At 34.9% G+C, this 19,095-nt stretch overlaps 1 protein-coding gene across 10 annotated transcripts; it reads right to left on the bottom strand.

The window, feature by feature from the left end:
- Positions 1–27: 27 nt before the first annotated feature.
- Pde8 (phosphodiesterase 8) lies at positions 28–16,513 on the bottom strand. Of its 10 annotated transcripts, none has more exons than XM_071785497.1 (20): positions 16,269–16,513; positions 13,441–13,533; positions 10,277–10,371; positions 5,620–5,679; positions 5,304–5,494; positions 5,062–5,121; positions 4,911–4,977; positions 4,639–4,806; positions 4,250–4,464; positions 3,889–4,046; positions 3,215–3,345; positions 3,007–3,114; positions 2,679–2,878; positions 2,265–2,543; positions 1,924–2,050; positions 1,688–1,825; positions 1,092–1,253; positions 870–999; positions 723–790; positions 28–514 (listed from the first exon to the last, which is right to left on the bottom strand). In XM_071785497.1, exons 1-20 carry the CDS (start codon positions 16,363–16,365, stop codon positions 437–439), a joined length of 2,625 nt encoding a protein of 874 aa, XP_071641598.1. In that variant the 5' UTR covers positions 16,366–16,513; the 3' UTR covers positions 28–436. The 10 variants fall into 10 exon arrangements, with proteins under 10 accessions (XP_071641598.1, XP_071641607.1, XP_071641606.1 ...); XM_071785506.1 differs by lacking the exons at positions 10,277–10,371; positions 13,441–13,533; positions 16,269–16,513 and adding exons at positions 6,345–6,944; positions 7,217–7,424; positions 8,390–8,576; XM_071785505.1 differs by lacking the exons at positions 10,277–10,371; positions 13,441–13,533; positions 16,269–16,513 and adding exons at positions 6,345–6,944; positions 7,217–7,424; positions 8,280–8,531.
- Positions 16,514–19,095: the final 2,582 nt, after the last annotated feature.

Consider the following 19,095-nt stretch of genomic DNA (forward strand, 5'->3'; position numbering starts at 1 on the left):
GTTCTGGCTGTAAGAAATCAGAATTGATTCAAATGCAATGTTGTTATTTATTTGTTGTTCTCAAATGCACAATATAATGACCAACATGCATAAACACAGCGAAGACTTCATTCGAAGTAACATAGTCATCGGAGCTGCATATACAAAGGTATTTCTTTCTTAATATTATAAGCACCTTACTAATGTGCATCGTTTGTGTTTAAAATAGTAATACGGCGAGTGTCATTGAGGGGAATGAAAGTTATATATAAATAATGAGGATGCTGATGGCGCGTAAAACGGCGAATTACATGTATTTTCTTAGAAACGACTCTCGAGAACACACACGACGTCGTTGCTCTATCCTTAAATACATAAATACTATACACGTCTTTGCGAGATAATCGCAGCGTAAATATTACATAACGAGACACAAGAATGAAACGAGACGCGCTTTTCAAGATAATCGCGGTATTTGCATCTCGGGATGTTGCTGTAGCTTCTCGACATCTTGTAAAGTGGATATACCCTGTTCCTGTAAGACACACAATTGAAAAGGAAATACGTCAGTGAACTTTGAATTATAAAATAGAGATTTAAATATTTGATGTTTCTCTTTCTATTTTTAAATTTTGGCATGATATTACGAATTAACGAACGTTATTACATAGTATAGCGATTTTGAATTAATTAACTCGAAGCAATTGAATTGTAAATTAAATTAAAAAAAACTGTTGTCTTACATTATACTCTTTCCACTTCTCGTAATTGTGTCGCATATAGCCCACTATTTCTGGCATGTCAATGAACACTGCGAAACAAATGGCAAAAGTAACAAAACTCAAATATCAATATTTAATAAAGATTTTAAAATAATGAAGAGAACGAACCATCCCAAGCCTCGATCATATCGTTAATGATATAATCGACAAAACCGATTTGCGATTTCGGTATCGAACACGTCATTCTATCGAACATCGGCATTACGACTGGCATTTTCAACTTTTTCTCCTCGTCGGTCTGAAAATTATCAATAATTGTTTGAACGCGAGAGTAGCGAATTATCTTTCCTGCAATGAACGATTCCAATTAATAATTATCAAAATATTCACCTGATTAAAGTATTCCTCCGCGATTCGTCTCGCCCATTCGACGCAACATTTTAATGGCCGCGTTGGGTTAGATACGTCCGCGCATTTGATCATCATTCTTTTAACCAGTATTACATTATCTGGCTGTAGAACCACAGACATGTCCAAAGAATCTGAATAAGTCTGCGAAAGATTTTTTCGAAGTTAAATTTTTGTTCATTATTCTGCACGCGTCTTATAGAACGGTTTAAAATTATAAATTTAAATAAAATCATGATAAATTATGATAAATTTAAATAGAAATAAGATTGCATCTATACTACATATCTATATTAAAATTAAATTTTAAATATTTGTAAAATAATTTTTGAAATATTAAGAAATTAAATTTATTCTTAATGAATTTATGTTCATGTAATAAGGATATAAAAAATTATACTTTTAAATATTAAGAATTATATATATAATTAGATTTCTCTTATATTACTGATAATCCACATAACTATAATATCAATTAGGAAGGTAATGAGCATAGTAATATATCATAAATTTTAAGTTATAACAGAAAATTGTGATAATTAAATATAAAATAGGATTTTCACAAAATAAGAATATACCTCTTGGCCATCGCCAATTCTTGCGCTGCAAACATTCATGAACTTTGCCAGGTGCTCAAAGTGCTTCGTCATTTCGGTCGCCAGAATCATGTCAATGACATTTTGTCGTAACAGTTTGTACGCATCTCGGTCCAGATTCTAAAGCAAGCATTCAATTTGGTATTACACCTTCGGATTTTTCTACACGCTCGCCTTCAGAATAGCGATACATAGGGAATGCATGAGAAGAAACTTACTTTAAAGATGTTTACACTGTCGTCAGAGAGTGATAGTTTAAACGTTAAGGCTGCGTGATGCGATTCGAGAACCGACAGATCATTATAGAGTATTGCCAAACGACTGTTGGCATTGCAAAGAAACTGACTGGAAAAGAATTTAAATTCATTAGATTATCAACTATGCTTATTTAATCGCAAGTTTATATATTTTTGACAAATAATAAGTGTCAATTAAATTTTGATTAAAAATTTATTTTAAGTCTGTAGAAAAATAATTAGCCGAAAGAAAATTCTGTCAAGTTTTTTTGCTTTTTACATTTTTGTTAATATATTCTCTTAGTACTAAAAGTAAGTCTCACCTGGACCGTCCGGGATGATCAATATCGTGCGCGGCAGCGGCTATTAAAGCAGCAACCTCATCTAAAGGCTCTAAGATTTCTTTGAGCCTCTTCGATTGCATAAATCTCGCAGTGGCTTGCATGACGTCGGCCGCGTGCGTCGAGTTGTGATAGCTATTCTCCGCGTTGTAACTGTGCTCGATGATGGCTAGCCAGTTTTGCAACGTCTTCTCATCGCAATGTAACGTAGCGGGCACTTGGTACAAATTCATGATCGTCAATCCCAGAAAAACGAGCGGCCTGCAACAAATCGAAACGCAAACTTTTAGGCATAATATACCTTTATGAGGAAGAAATGTAGGAACGTCATGACGTCTGTTTTAGATTAATAATTGCAAAACGTTACATGTCGCGTTGGCAGTTCGTATGACCCACCTTTTCTCCGTCAGCACTTCAAGCTTGAATATCTCGAAATTCCAGTCGAGACTGTTGTCTAGTATGTCCATGAGTTCTTGCGGCCCCCGAAAATTTTTCACCTGCACACGTGAGTTGGCCGGATACGCGATAGCTTTGATAGTGGACAATCTCGCGGAATCTGACGACGACCTTCTAGATTCCCACGCTGTGCGCGGAGACTGTCAATCAAACAACAAAAGAGTCGATAGAGAGAGAAAAAATCTCGAGCGCATAGACGCGCGTGATTTCTGTTTGTTGCAAGTCTATTATTTTCTTTATACGAAATGAAGAGCGGCACAATTCTTACGGCAAGTAACGCGCCAACGAGATCCGTGGCAACCGGATCACTGTACATTGCTCTATCTTCCTTAAGATGCGGCACGTAGAGCTCCGTCGTCTTTAGGATATCGATTGCCTGCGGAAGACGCAGAAGATGTAGCAGCGTATATTTAATTGGACAGAACGTGACTATATATATATATAAGACAATACGAGCATCTCGATTAATCACGTACTTTATCGATCTGCGCTGCTGTTTCCGGATTAGTCGTATCCGTGACCGCGTTCGAAAGTAACGTGATGACTTTAGTGATAGGAGCTTCCAGTTGCAAAGTGTGCAGTTTCTGCAAGCTGGACCGCCTACGACCTGTTACAAAAACATAATCTTTTTTTTAGGGATCGATACATTAAAAGAAAGATTACACCATGTAATAGATTTAAAACCTTTGGAGAAAACTGTGCAATTTAACATTATAGAAATATCAAAATCTCAGAATATGCATGCTGATAGGATGCTACGCATAATTTCAATTTTTTGAAAATGTATTAGCGACGTAGATTAATTAGAGAGATAAATGCATGAAGCGCTTTCTCTCTCTCTCTCGCATTAGCCAAGCTATAGCAGGTGCGCCCCAGTTTTGTGCTATTAAATTTCTGACATGTTTACGGCGATATGTAAGGTTGATATCGGCGCGATAATGCTTTAAAAATACGTGCCGCAAAATGCACCATAAAATTGCCGGTGACCTAATTTGTGCCTTACAACGTTCATTTTTATATCGAAGGACATTTCAATAAAGTGAGAGAGAACAAAATTATTTGTATTAATAACTTTTTCTAATTATTGTTGGTGCAATCCATTGATATTAGCGACGTTATTCATTACATATATGTAGAAGTATCTTCTTACCTTCGCTTACGCCAGATCTGACATCTGAAGATTTCCGCGCGTTCGATAATATACTCGTTTTAAGAGGAGGATGCAACGGGCTGCTAGCCGGGCTTATTGGCGCTGAATTTTCCGACAGATACGTAGTGTCGTATACGTATATGTAATGACTGGGTTTCCTGAAGACAGATATAACAATTAATCGGAATAGCTTGTTATAAAATAATAAATAGAGTGTGTATTTTAATAATGATGATACTATATATCAAAAGAGATGGCTTAAAAAATGTTAAAAATTTTAACGAAATCAATATAAAGAAATAAAATGTTATGACAAAAAAGGATATTAAACTTTTTAGATTATTACGTCAGTAGAACGTACTTTAATGTGATACAGAACGGAATTATCCTGCAATTGATCGTAATCATTTGATTGTTTTTCCTCTTGCAATTCATATTCCCTTCGAATTCCCGACCTTTAGCCAATTGCTGCTCCATGAGAGCGGAATTTTCGTAGAATACTATTTCCGAGAGATTTCTTCCCATCATCTCCTCCGTCTTATATCCTAACAATTTTTCGCTGACTTTATTTAGAAACTGAAAACAACGTGAAATTATTGTCTACATATAAATATTTGTATTTTACCTAGTATAAAATGTATAATAGATAATGCATAAATTATATAATAAGATAAAATTTCTTCATTTCAGCTGAAAATATTGAGAATGACTGTGCAAAATATGAGGACTGGATATCAATATTTACAATACCTGTACAATATTCTTATCATTGGTCACATGCACCATATCGCGACACCTGTCAAGTGCCAAATATAATGCATGCGCTGCTGCTAGTTGAGTCCTTGGCAATAATGAGCTAGTGTATATCCCTACTAATTCGTTTATTAATATACCTTCGTGTGAACATTCTATCAGTGCCTGAAATACAAGCGAAACTGAGTAAAGAACTCAGTAAAAAAACCTGTCTATAAATCTTTTTTTATGTGCTCCTAAAGCACTCTTATGTGTGAACAAACACTCACTCTGCTAAAACCTGTTTCTAGCAAGTTCAATGCCACAATATGGTCTTTCTCATCGAGCATGAAGTATCTAAAAGGTATGCAAGGTCCCCAAACGTTAAAACGAAAGTAAAAATAAATTAAATCGTATGCGAAAAAATATTGGCAAACTTACGATTTTTTCACGAGCGCTATAATGACAGAATTGTGATAAACCGGACTTGATCTGATTGCTCTAAAATTTAATATTTTTGATATTTAAATAAAGTTATAATGCAAGAAGAACGTGTAAATAATTTATTACACATTATAAAGACTAATAAAATGTTTTTGAATAAATTGGCTTTTTGGGCAGAAATCTTTTTTTTTTCTCTAGATACTACATTTATTAGATTTTATTTAAACGAACTGCCATACCTACAAATAGCATCGCCTTCGGCCGCGTGATGTCCCCTGTGATCAATAATTACTAATTCATGAGCACGATTTTGGAAAAGTTCTATTGCTTTCTCCGCGTCTTTCGCCACCGACACGCTCCACCCCAATCTTCTCGCGGTATTAGCAAGTATGTCCAATTGCGGGTCATCTTTGCTAAAGACTAATAATATCTGCGCAGTGGAGAAGTTTGACAGAAGTATGAAAAATAAAACTAATGCATTAGTGGCACCAAAGGTCGAATATTTTATTGACGATAATTTTACCGTGAATCTCTCTCGGACGGAGCAATACTTACTTTTACGATACTAGGAACGTTGGTTGTCAATAAATAATTACTAAGATCTTGAGGCCCCTTCTGCAAACAGAAGAAAAAGTAAATCACAAAGCTGAATAAAATAAATTCACGATTAACTGGGTTAAAGGGTCAAAGGTTAAAACTTATCAGTTCTTTATTATTCGTAATTTGTGCATGTTTGCCATGAGTAATGCCTTTATTTAACCAAATCTAATCAGAGACTTAATATTAATGCATCGATATCAGGGTGCCGGATACATACTGATTCCTCTTTATCTAGATACATCGATTCAAGTAGTTGGTAAATTTTCGCCCGACGACGCGCACGCGGAGATGCTTCCACATTTTTTGCGGCTTTATTACACGTAACCTGATCCTTCATTTGCGATAAATTAACAGCCGTATCGTATTAATCTAGGTTTTATGTGTCAAAGATGTGACGATAATAACGATAATAACGAAGTCAGCAGTTTTATGTACATTTCCAATTGATAAAAATCGTCGATAAAAAAACGAGTAGTCAACCACTACGAGTTATCGCAAACTCTTGCTGCTTTTGTAAAAAATCTATATGCATTTACTGCGCATTAGAGATACGTCGCAGATTATTTTCGCGATGCTCACGAAGGAGCAGTTAATTTATTATCCCGAGTACTCTTTAGAAACATGAAATTACGAGTATATAACAAACGTGCCGGAAACGATGATTGGTAATAAATTCGTACCCTAATGCGTGTTGCCAGTTGCGAAATCAATTTAGCCACTTGCATCGTATTTTTAGTGAACCACCATCTTCTTTGCCTGCACACGACACTGAAGACGCTACTACACTACGACTGCAATTCTTCCTTGCGAATGTTACCGTCGTCAGTCTCGTTACGTATACATAAAGCACTCGTAAAGGCAACGTCTATTCATTTTTCAATGTCTCATTAACGTTGGAGGATCGTTGAAGTAAAATAGCATAACTGCATAAATGATGTATTACACTGCACATTGGCAGCCAGATCTACATATGTGTATTAATTATTTCATATAGCATTTACTTATTTTTTTTTGTTATTTCTCGAAATGAATATTTTAATTTATGTACGTCTTTTAGATACTTTTTCCGGGTCATTTTGTAATAAGTACTTCATATTTTAATCCCATCGTTTAACTTTATCAAATCATTGCACAGAATCGCACAGAACGACACGTTTAAAGAGAGGATCATCGCGACACTGATCATCGATCAGTAGATAACGAAATCGATATGTTCGCTCGTTGTATCAAACCAGAAGTCGTCTATCTGCGATAAGGCGTCTGGGTGCATACCAGAGTTCCTATAACGATATAGTATTTTTTAATGAAAAAGCCGGATAAAACTTTACGGAAAAAAGCGTTTATAAATAAGTTTTATCGTGCACTTCAAATAACACATGTGTATATACAGCATGACGATATTCTTAGCATGACATCACATGCATTTTCATTCTGAGAGAAAATTATTAGCTCCATTATTTTTCAAAAATATTTTTATGTATCCTTAATATAAAATTTATCATCCACACATATTCTTAGCAAAACTCGCTCTATAAATCTTACATTTATTTACCTTTTACAATAAAAATCAAATGGACATCGTAAATTTGCGATAAGTTCAATTTTGCCACGCTTTCCAGCGGCTTATTGTACAGATATACCATTTGAGTTATTACAGTTGATCCCTCGTGGATAAAATACGGAATTAGAGAGACATTTTATGGTCAGTTCAGAATATTACATTCTCGATCTTTTTTGCGCTCCAAGCGAGAAGACAGCTGCTAATTAAAAAAAAAGAGAACTGTTACGCTAGGACGAAGAGCGCGTAGGATACGTGTTCGTTTTTTTAATTGTTCGACGAAGGTAAATCATAGGTAGGGTTGAAAAGTTCTGCTGTATTCAGATAGGGAAAGTTCTGCGACCGAGAAAAAAGCTCCTTGCAACAGAACAACGGTCGTCCTGCTATCGATTCGCCGCCCGCGAGTTACGTTCGCGGGTAGTAATCAACGTCTCCTATAGACGTAAAGTGTAACAGTGACTGAAAACACGAGTGACAATTGCAATTATCTTACGTACATTTTTATATAAACTTAGAAGAGAAATCATACAAGAGAAATCATGGAGGAAAACAATATTATACACAGTGAACGAAAACATTCACACAAAAACAGTGCAGAAAATTGGAATCATTCTATCAACAGGTTGTTAAACGCAAACGCCCGTTTAACTTGACGCAACGTGCTCGCTTTTAGCCTATAGTATCTCAAACTTGGTCTAACTTTTTCGCGAAACACACGCCGCTCCCGCCGATAATTCAATCAGAATAATTGCCGTGCGTGACAACTCCGACAATTGTGTTATCACTCGGACTGCCGGAGAGCGCATAAGTACGAGCACACGTTCGCGAGACAACGATTAACAGAGGGGAACGGCAGCGAATAAGTGAATAAGACAAAAGAGTGACATCGTCGCGTTCGGAACACGCGCCAAACTTCTGCTTAACTAGACACTTCTTCTGGCCGCACAGACGAACTATATAAACTCCCGGCTCGTTCAACGCCGACGATCGGGAACGTCGGAAAATAATAGAAAGTTTATTGTACGGCAACTTTACACTCTCTTCAGCGGGGGCTCACCAGAGCTGCGTTTCATCGGTGCCGTCGTATTGATCGACTCTTTCCCCGCTTCGGCTTCAATTTTTCCCGAACGCGTGTAGTGCGTAACTTGATTAGCACCTTCCTCTTACTTGATATTTTCCGGATAGTCCGAAACGCGCCCGACAATCGCGTGCACTCGCACATCCGCATACTTTAAACGAGCGGCTCCCGACTGTTCTTCGTCCGGCCGGCCGCGCTCTACCAGAGACCGTCTATAGACAGTCTATAGACCATGCGTCTATAGTCGTTCCCGCGAGCGGAGCGGCGAGATCTTGACTCGTCGAGGAGTAGCGGCCAAATGAGGGAGTCGTACTCACCGCGATTGCGCGGCGCGAATCAATTATTCAGCCCGCGCTTATGCCAGCGAACGTTGATGCGCGCCCGAACAATTTTCATATTTAATCGGACCATCGGGGGGATGACTATCGGGCCGATCGAGCATTATACCCTGTCGTCACCCCCGCGCGAAACTTTGCGGTAAACGTCGCGCGAATTATTGAAAAGGGTTGGTCGCGCGGTGGAAAGCCGCGTCAGCGATACGCAGAAGAAAAAAAACCCACGTATATTTAGAATCACTGCCTCGCGAAGCTTTTATCGCGGGGAAGAGGGGCCTTGATTGCAGGGTTTCCCGACGGTACCCTGTGAGAACGGAGAGGGCTGACGCCGACGGCCACTCTTCGCTAGATTATTTCTCCGCTTTTTTTCTTTATCTCTCTTTTTTTTCTTTTCGCTGCGTTTCCCTAACGATTGAATATTCCCCGCGAGCGGGATTTGCGCCGTGTCTCTCCCTTTTCCAGCTATTTATGCACTTCCGCTTTTTTTCGTGAACTTTCCTTTTGCTGGATATAATTTCAATTTTCTCTCTTACACGTTAAAAATTCTTTAAACAATCCGGACGATTGTGTTGATACTTTATAAACGAATAATATAATATTATCGAGAATTTTTTAATAGATACTCTTCCATGTAAAAGCCAAAAGGATGCAGAACATAACAGAGTAGAGATATAAGAGTAAAAGAGATGTAGAAGTAAAAGAGGTGATAACAATACATTTTTACATTAAAGACATAGCAAATTAAAACCGACGTTTATAGATTGAATATTTAGATAAATATTTATAGCGAAACTTCATGTAATGCTGATTATACATTTATCAAATATGTAACTTCGCTCCGTCATTTAATATATCGTTTAATTTTGGATTCTGAGTTTTTTATATGAATATAATGTTAAAATATATTATATATTTGCTAATATTTTTATTATTAGATTGTTAGATGATTAATATTCTCTAATATACTCTACATTATTAACGATTATTAAAAATTAAGAAGGAATCGGCGAAGATCGATGCGGTACCATCGAAAACTGGCCTACCTCTTATCCGTATTCAAAAATATAAAGTGGAACAATGCCTAGGCGATCCTTATCTTTGATTACGAATGTTAAAGAGTCTAGATAGCAGACCTGATTAATAGGAATGCGATAACGCGCGACTACGTCACAAGCCGCGTCATCTATCGTCAAGTGCATCGTCTTTATGCGTATACTTTCTCGGAAAGTCCGATAAAATATCATTGTATCTTTTGTTATTTGTTATATCGATTAATTATAGAGAACATTTGAAGTTTATTATATTTTCACATAACTAACAATTAACTTGATAATTTTATAACTTGAAGATTAATTGTTTTAAGAAATGTAATGAAGATTTTCTATGTTATAAACATATCGATTATTTACAGAATAATAAATCGGAGAGTAATACAAATAAATTATTTGATTATTGCGTGATTTTTCAAGCAATTTATAAAAAATAGAAAAATGACATTCACACACAAAATATTCTCTAATACTTATTCTCTTCATTAAAAAATTAACGATATCATCAAAAATTAAAAGGAAAACGATGATCGATGCTAACGATGATCAACAAAAATTAGGCTATCATAATAACAATAAGAAAGCAACTTACAATGGTCAAGTAATCGCCGTTCTCGTCAAGTGTGCTGTCCTGGAAGGGTGTTTTTTCATCCTTTTCAGCCACAATATCAAGCGCATCCGTCTTACCTGAAACAATATCATTGAATATTCAATTCAATTACGATCAAGCTCGAAACCCGGACGGTGTTATTTCAAATAATCGAAAGTTCTTAGCAACAGGTAGTTGCTAAGCGTGACCATAGCTTCGTAATTGATGGTCTGCCGACTCTAAAGCCAAGCTTGATTCCATGTAATAAAGCTGGTACTCTCTATTCGTACATACGTGTATTGGTTTATGAACCTACATCGGGCATTTTCCTAGTCGCGCTCAATTTATCAATTAACGTGATCCGGTTGTCAATGCATTAGTAATTATGGTAACGAAGCTTGTTAGAAGTGCATTTACTTATGCGCGTATCTTATGAGGTTTATGGGTCACACTAGCATTTATTGCAATTAAAAGCTAATTGGATTTAATGGACAAGGTGAATTGATCTATATTGCTTCAATTTTTAAAAGACTGTTCTATTTGCAGGATGACGTACTTTATTACAAAATAATTGCGTAATGCACGCACGTGTATTTAATGGCGCCAAAATGGAGTTTGAGAGATTGGATACGATCATTTACGCACCGAATAAATGATTTGGAAATAATTCATCCTCCAAGCTGTCTTCGTCCTCGCTTGGGAAGAAATACTCATTCGGCGGCGATGCCATATGAATTATGCTTTCGGCCTTGCGATCATTGAGTTAAGCGGGGCTACATGATCTCACGCTGTTTGAAACTATATTTCTTTGCGTCTGCTTTCATTACACTAACAGCGTTATATTGTTACATGCCATTGTTTACACTGAACATTTGTCAAAGAATTTTTCTTAAAAGATCACTGAAATCCACACTAATGAGACAAGTTTTTACATTCTTAAAAGCTGAAATTAATTTTAATTATTTAAATGTCAGTAGATATATTATTAATTTCAAACATTTTTTATCACATATTATTATTAAAAGCAATTTATTAATTTCTCACATAATAATATATTAGAAATATGGTATTAAAAAATTATTTTCTACATATGAATTTATATTGTAGTTATAAATGTTTTATATTTTTATTTGTTAATGCAATCAATGATTTTTCTCTTTTTATAAAAATATAGAAATTACTTAATTTACATAATATAATAAAATATATTTGTTATTTTTAGATGTATAAATATGCCGAAAAAAAGTTAAATTTATATAATTTGTATATTTGTATAGAGAATTGAATTTGGCTTCGTAATTTATAAATTGCATGAAAAATCAAATGCTCTTGAATTGAAATATAAATAAAAGTATATTGCACTTTAATTGCAAAGTTATATTATAAACGTATTTGTTATAGTGAAATGATCAGAAATGATTCATTATATATCACGTTATACATTAATGATGTAATGTTAATTGATGCAAATAATCATCGAAGTCTTATCAATCATTAATTTCGGAGATGTTGACTCAGTTATCTGAATAGTCATCTAGATTTAAATAAGTCGATCAATAGATTATTCCCGTTCCAAAGGTCAAGATTGTCTAAAAAAATCGTATAATTTTTAATTATAAATTATTTCGTAAATTTCTTGTTGAAAAATAATATAAAAGTTGTATCTATCATATATTCATTTCTATTCTAGCAGCAAAAAACAAAAATTAAAGCTATTTTTATTAGTACAATTTCTTTAAAATGTTAATTTTTTGCAGTAAATTATTATCAAAGAAGAAACATTACCAAAAGTCTTCACATTTTTTAAAAATTTTTAACCACATGCATTTATTAAGTCAAACAATTGAGTGTACATTCTTCTGTTTGGCTTTTCTTGTCACACCTCATTATTTAAATATGTTTAAGAATATTAAAGAATGTAATTAGAATTCGCTAACAAACAACACACGCACTCGAAACGGTCTGTTTTCGTGAGGTTTCACAATTAATGACACTGACGTACAATTTGTCCCGACGTTGTTTGTGAACATTAAAATTGCGAGTGAATTAAAACGACGATAAAAAACGTGTTGTACGTGTGCGCCGATGCCGAACGATGCGTCGTTTGCGGCCCAAAGACAGCGACTGACCGAGAACACTGAATCGACCAAGTTAAAATTCTACTCGAGAGTGACTGGTCCCAGAAGAGCGACGCGATAGCGTTGTCGGGGAGACCGGAGATACTGCAGGTCCATTTAACATGATACACGGACAGAAATATGTACCGTGTCGAACTGAGTTTCAAAAGAAGTGGAACGTGGTTTCCCCGAGGTAGATGAGAATTAGGAATAAAACGTCGACAAAATAATTAACAATATTTAAAAAAAAACTACAACACATACCTACAGAGGTGATAAATGATAAAAGTTAAAGATTGGATATTATTTGATATGTAGAAAATGCAAAGTATCGAAACTATTAGATTATTTTCCCCGAGGTAGATGAGAATTAGGAATAAAACGTTGACAAAATAATTAACAATATTAAAAAAAAAAACTACAACACTTACAGAGGTGATAAATGATAAAAGTCAAAGATTGGATATTATTTGATATGTAGAAAATACAAAGTATCAAAACTATTAGGTTATTTTAAAAATAACCTATATATACATATAGATATTGTCACGATCACAAGCAATTAAATTTAAGAGAATAAAATTAAACAGACGAAAAAGAATCTACAATTAGATATTTACTCATAATTCTAAACTGAAAGTTTAAACCACAATTATGTGACAATTGTTTAGGTCAAAATGAATACATTACCATAGGCCATAGGCATTAATATAAATTTATTTTAATAATCTTAGATCTGATAAGATAAAAATTCAAGCTACCTGTAGCTTGCTTACGTGTTCATAGGAGTGCAAAAACATTATAGATATCATCATATTAGTTAAGTGACTTACACAGGAGTCATGCTTATCGATTTTATATGAACATTAGTGAAATTAATCTAATTAATTGATTGAGGAAATACACGCGTGTAAACATCGATAACATGTAAAAGTTAAGTTTACGATTTTAGATTATATGAAATGTTAACGGCACTCGTGTAATGCCTTTTGATGGATATTGATAGACTTTATATAGATAGCTTTACGATTAATTTAATAATTAACTAACGTTGCGCTACTTTGCCATCATCCTCTTCAATAAAATGGCTCTTGCCGAATGCGAGATACAAACTGTCCTGATTCTTGTCGGTCTCTGTTGTATCTGTAATAATAATATCTACGTGTAAATTTTTGTCGCTAGTAAGCTAAAACAACTAATGTATTAATAAGCTCTCTAGGGAATCGACGAGATTGATAAAGTACCCGACGTGCATTTACATTAGATATATTACATAGAAATATTACATAACGTATTTATATCTGATTTAGGATATTGACATTCGAATCAAATGTATTTAAATTCATGCACATGCAGTTTTGAAATATTTATTAGTAAACCATTACATCACAATATTGCATTACAATAGTGCGTGTAAAGAAAGGAATGAATAGAATGTCCCGTTTACGTAATCTCCGCAGATCGTGTACACGACATTGATTATAGTGATTTAAATAATAAACCTCAATTTCTCCTCATGAAAGGTTACAAAAGGACGATAGTCGTTACTAGAAATCACTACGGTGTACTAAATACCTAATGAAAAAAATGACATCATATAAACAACTCTCACAATTGCGAAACGTTAGGAAAATAACTAAAAATGAAATCCTAGTTGCGTATTAACGTTACAAAAGCAAGTTTAAGAAACAAGGCAAAATTTGAGAAAACATTTTTTAAAGAATTGGGCTAATTATTATTAAATAGATTATTGAAAGTTAATCGGTTTGAACTTAAAGTTATATAGAATTACAGACAGATGTAGAATTGGTAAAAAAAGTAGTAGAATTATAATAACCCCCTTGAAAAATCTCTTTGGAAATAATTAATTTTTGTCCTAGAAAATCGATCCTTGAGAGTGAAATATACGACCGCTGTTCGACGTTGCGTCGCGTAAACTCCTAAATCAAAAAGCTAGAAACGTGTTGCTGGAAGTTGCTCTCCGGATTTGTATATTTGATTAATTCATGTCTCGAACGATGACTCCAGTCGGCATACGTACGCGCTGGTCAGTCGTAGACTAGGTCAAGGAGAATGACTGTTACCTGAAGTCTACCCCTTCCCCGCTCTTCCTTCCCTTCTTTTTCATGAGAGGCATCCATCAGACGGACGGATTATATGCGATTTCGATTTGATTGTTGTTCAGCTTTTTCAAACGATATTGCGGTTGAAAAGTCAGAGGAAGAAGTAAACATTTGTAACAATAAGTTCTCGTTTGATTGACTATAAAAATGTCTAGCTAACAGTTTCCTTCAATTATAGTAAATAGAAACTTATTATTACGTAATATTCATCCTAACCATAATATGCCCCCAGTAGTTCGTAAAAATTCAAATAATAATTGACAATTGATTGGCATCAATAAATATTAAAGGAGTATATACACATCTTTTAAACTGGAAATAGTTTTAATAAAATGCTTTAAAATATATACCAAAGTATAAGAAGCAGTGGATAAGAAATAAAACAGATATAAATAAATGGCTATTTTTTTATGACAGTCACAAATTTTAAATTATTTGCTGGAAATAATAATATATAACACAAATAAAGTCATTATTATATTTCACTTATACATGCGGTTCTAAAATTTCTTTGTATAATATATCAGTATAATGCATATCTACACGGAGATAATTTTTTGTTATATTTTACCCTTAAATTTACTACAAACTTGGGACAACTTGGCAACCAAGGAATTTTTAAAATATACAAAAGACATTTTACAAACAATGTGATAAAAATTACCAAGCAGATTGGTAAATTTTGAAAAATTATTGAAATTTCCTAGATATATTTTAGTAAAATTAATCAAACATATTTTATATTTTAATGTAATAGGTATTAATATATTGTATTATGATGGATATTAATCAGAATAGCTCGCATAAAATTCTTGGTGGTATGTACATGTTGTCCAACAACTACCATGATTTCAGGGTAAATTTTAAGAGAAAATTCTCTCCGTGTATGTAATGACATAATGACATGATGAAATTGTTAACGATAATGTAGATTTTAGGCATAATGTTTTAAAATGCACTTGTATTGGTTTCCAAAGTATTGATTTTTTGCTATTGTGATTGTGTGTGAAGACATACACTGATTCACAGATTTAAATTAATGCAATGCGGTAAGACAGAAATATAAATTCTTATCTGAAAAATAAATTCTCGAAGAGTGTAGCATTACTTCTCACAGTCGTAAACGGGTTATACCGAGCAAACATAAAGCAAGAAACGTAACCACCCAGAATTCGACCTTCGAGAGAAGATTACTATGCTTCGGCGTTTGACGTTCTCCAGTCATATATTACGTATCTGAGAGTCGAATACGTGCAAACTTGATCATGTTTTGCAATGAAAAGGAGGCATTTTTAAAGTTAGAGACTGATGTACGACGTACATACATCATTTATAGGTTTTACAGTGCCATTCATTAAGAAATAGTTAATGCGATCTGCGATCGATACATTACTTAATACATATATTTTTATATAATTTGTCCATAAAAATTATTAAATAATTACGTATTATAAAATACAGTCTTTTAGCTATCGCTATGATTTTTTAAGTAACATTACGCAAAAAAGCTTTTTAAATTTATATATAGCTGCATGAAGTGTGTAATAAATTAAATATTAATCGTGTCTATCTTCACCATAAAGTTCTGAAAATTATGTATAGTTTTGCATTGTTATATAAACATCTTTCCAACTGTCTACATCTTTTTTGATATAAATCCCGAATTTAAGCTTCACGAATATGTAACAAATTATCTTCTAAAATTCAAAACGATTAAAACAAAAATAGTTAGACGAAAGAAAAAGAGCAACGTACCGCTTGTAACGAGAGAACTGCTAGTTGCCGACGATATACTCTTCTCTTGCTCGACTTTGCCTCTCATGCACTCCAGTATGCTAATCTTGCATCCCATTCTTAAGACGAGCTCTCAAATCGCGGTCGGTCTCTTTGCTATTTCTCGCATCGTCGGAATCTTCGAAAAGCATTCGGCCGGATTCTGAATCGTCAATGACAGCCACGACAAGTATCGTTAGGTTACCTTTCATCGAAGGCGATTGGTAGAAGCGAAATCTCCCCTTTTTTTTCATTTAGAAAAAAAAAATAAGATTGCTGAGAATTCGATATTGTTCAATGAAACGTGTGCTTACCGTGCACGCGTGTGTGTGTAAAAATTGCACGTTCATGCTTGCGCCATATCAATTTGCTTATCTCGGAGACCGAAGGAAACAATATCCTCTGCGTACTGATTTTGCATAACCCAAACATTGATTGTGCGAATACTATTTTACATTAATTAACGCACATAAAGGATCGTGCTAATAAAGTCGAGACTAAACCACTTTGGAACGATATGCTAAATCGTTCGAATCACTCGATTAACCGACGAGTAAACGCCGATGAAATTTACGCCGAGTAACCGGGATTTTTTTCAATCACTTAGAGTTTCTTTCACTTTCAAAACAATTAATTAAAGATCAAACAAAGTTTGTTGCGTCCACAATGCACGGTAGTTGCTAATTGCTCGTTGAAAGGCCAGATCAAAGATTTGCCGAGACGAATAGAAATTTCGTGAAAACTCTGCAAACGCGTTGACGACTAATTCGGCATTGAACGCGCGTCAAGACCGAGGCGAAGATTTCGCGTATACGCGGAGTCATACGTCAGTGCAATTTTCTCAGAGAGTCCGCTTTATCTTATCTTCTGCCGAAAGTGTCTACATGTAATTCAAAAGTTCCGCGAGGCATCTCAAATAGCTGTATCACTTGGCAGCCACGATCCTCGAGGCGTGCGCAATTAGAGACGTTCCGCGCGAGATAGCCGTTCACGTAATTCGTCCGATTACGCGTTGTGTGGGCATGGAGCGGGCAAATAGTGTTGTGTGCATAATTACCGGAGGCACTGTTTTCATAGTGATGCAAGTCTATAGTTCCTATACCGAGATACGGGCATTTAAAGTTTAAAGTGAGACAAAAAATCTTAAATAAATGAAAATTTTCATTTATTTTGTTATCTTGAAACTCTTTTATACTCGCGTGAAGAAAAAAACGATCTTCAAAACTGCTTTTTAATTTTAAATCTAATTTATAAGATTCATTTTAATAAATTAATAAATTTAATTATTAAATGTGTATGCAATAGATTTTATATTAATCATTAATATTAATATTTTATTTAACGTTTTACAATACGTTAATATTCACATGTAATTACATTTAAAAAGATTTATTTCAAATACATGCAAATCACGTCGGTTCGGAATGCAAAGATAACAAATAGAATGCATAACCGATTTAGTAAATAAAAGTACACTTGAATTGTTCGATAAAGAAGAATAAAGCCGTTAATTGCCCGCAGAAATAAACAATGATAACAGGCCAGTACATTTATACAAGCATGTACGTACGTTTACTGAGCGTGCCTATCGCATGTTTTTTAACACGATGTTTCGACCGTATAGGACCGTACAGGTCGTCCAAATAGGGCTCTGTACTAGGAAGGACGCCTGATAAGATCAACTTTGCAGTCTCGTTAAACTTCGCAGCGCAGTGAGAGATTTTTTCTTCCAAAGCTTGCCTCGCGCTGAAGTAGATACGATAGAAGTATACGGAACACTTGGTCGGACACGGCTCCGCGCAAATTCCCGACGCGTTGGAATATTCAAACGACGTATTTCGCAACTGACGCAAAGGTAATGGGATAGAGGTGAAAACTTTTCGTCGCGGACTTTCGCGATGTAACAATAGCGATGACGATTTCACAGTGGCGAACAATACGAATCGCGGACGCTCCTTTGTCAAGCGATACACGGCGCCTCGAGGTGTGCGCGAGATTTTAATGAAGACCGAGAATCGGATGTAGGCAGCACAGTGGCCTCAGACTCACTGGCTAAATTGTGTGCGATTTCTCGAGGACGTCTTTGGAATCTGCGTATCTCACTCGTTCAACTTCTTACATGTCTCCCCCCCGGCATCTATCTATCTCGTGTCTTTGCTCAAAAACGATGCAACATAGATATTTGAGTAGTATTTAAACATACAACAGAGATCAGTATACGAAAGATCCACGCGCGTGTTTGAACGATAAGTGGTGATTTTAAGCCTGTAATACTCGCAGACAATAGAGGGAGGGATAGGTAGAATTTGCGAGTAGCAAATACAAGATGTCGGGGAATTATCACTGTAAATTTAATCGCTTAACACAGCGCCGCGCCGTTTTTTATAAGGCAACTATTTAGGGCCGTTTTAGAGAATTTCCGTGACGTAAGTTATCTTTGCGCAAGAGAGAGCTTATCGTGCGTTTGTATGTCTGTTTTACTTCTTATCCGTTGTTTTTTAACGTGTTAACTTCTTGCACTTCAATGCGAGTCCTCGGTTTGTGCGCGCAGTTTGAGATGCACAGGTGCATTTGCAAGAGCGATTGAGATTGCTTTGTATAATAGCAATTGTGTAATGCATTTTTATTTATTGCTCCTATATGCAACATTCTTTTATCTTGTGAATATATTGTCATGCATTTTAAGAAAACAAATTTTTATCTTTACATATACAATTGATATTCGACATTTTTCTATTTCTCTAATATGAACTTGTCTTTTCTATGGTTCCTAATATCTTTAAACCTATCTAATGCACGATTAAAAAAA

This window comes from Temnothorax longispinosus, chromosome 8 (genome assembly GCF_030848805.1).
Source record: "Temnothorax longispinosus isolate EJ_2023e chromosome 8, Tlon_JGU_v1, whole genome shotgun sequence".
Classification (NCBI taxonomy): Eukaryota; Metazoa; Arthropoda; class Insecta; order Hymenoptera; family Formicidae; genus Temnothorax; species Temnothorax longispinosus.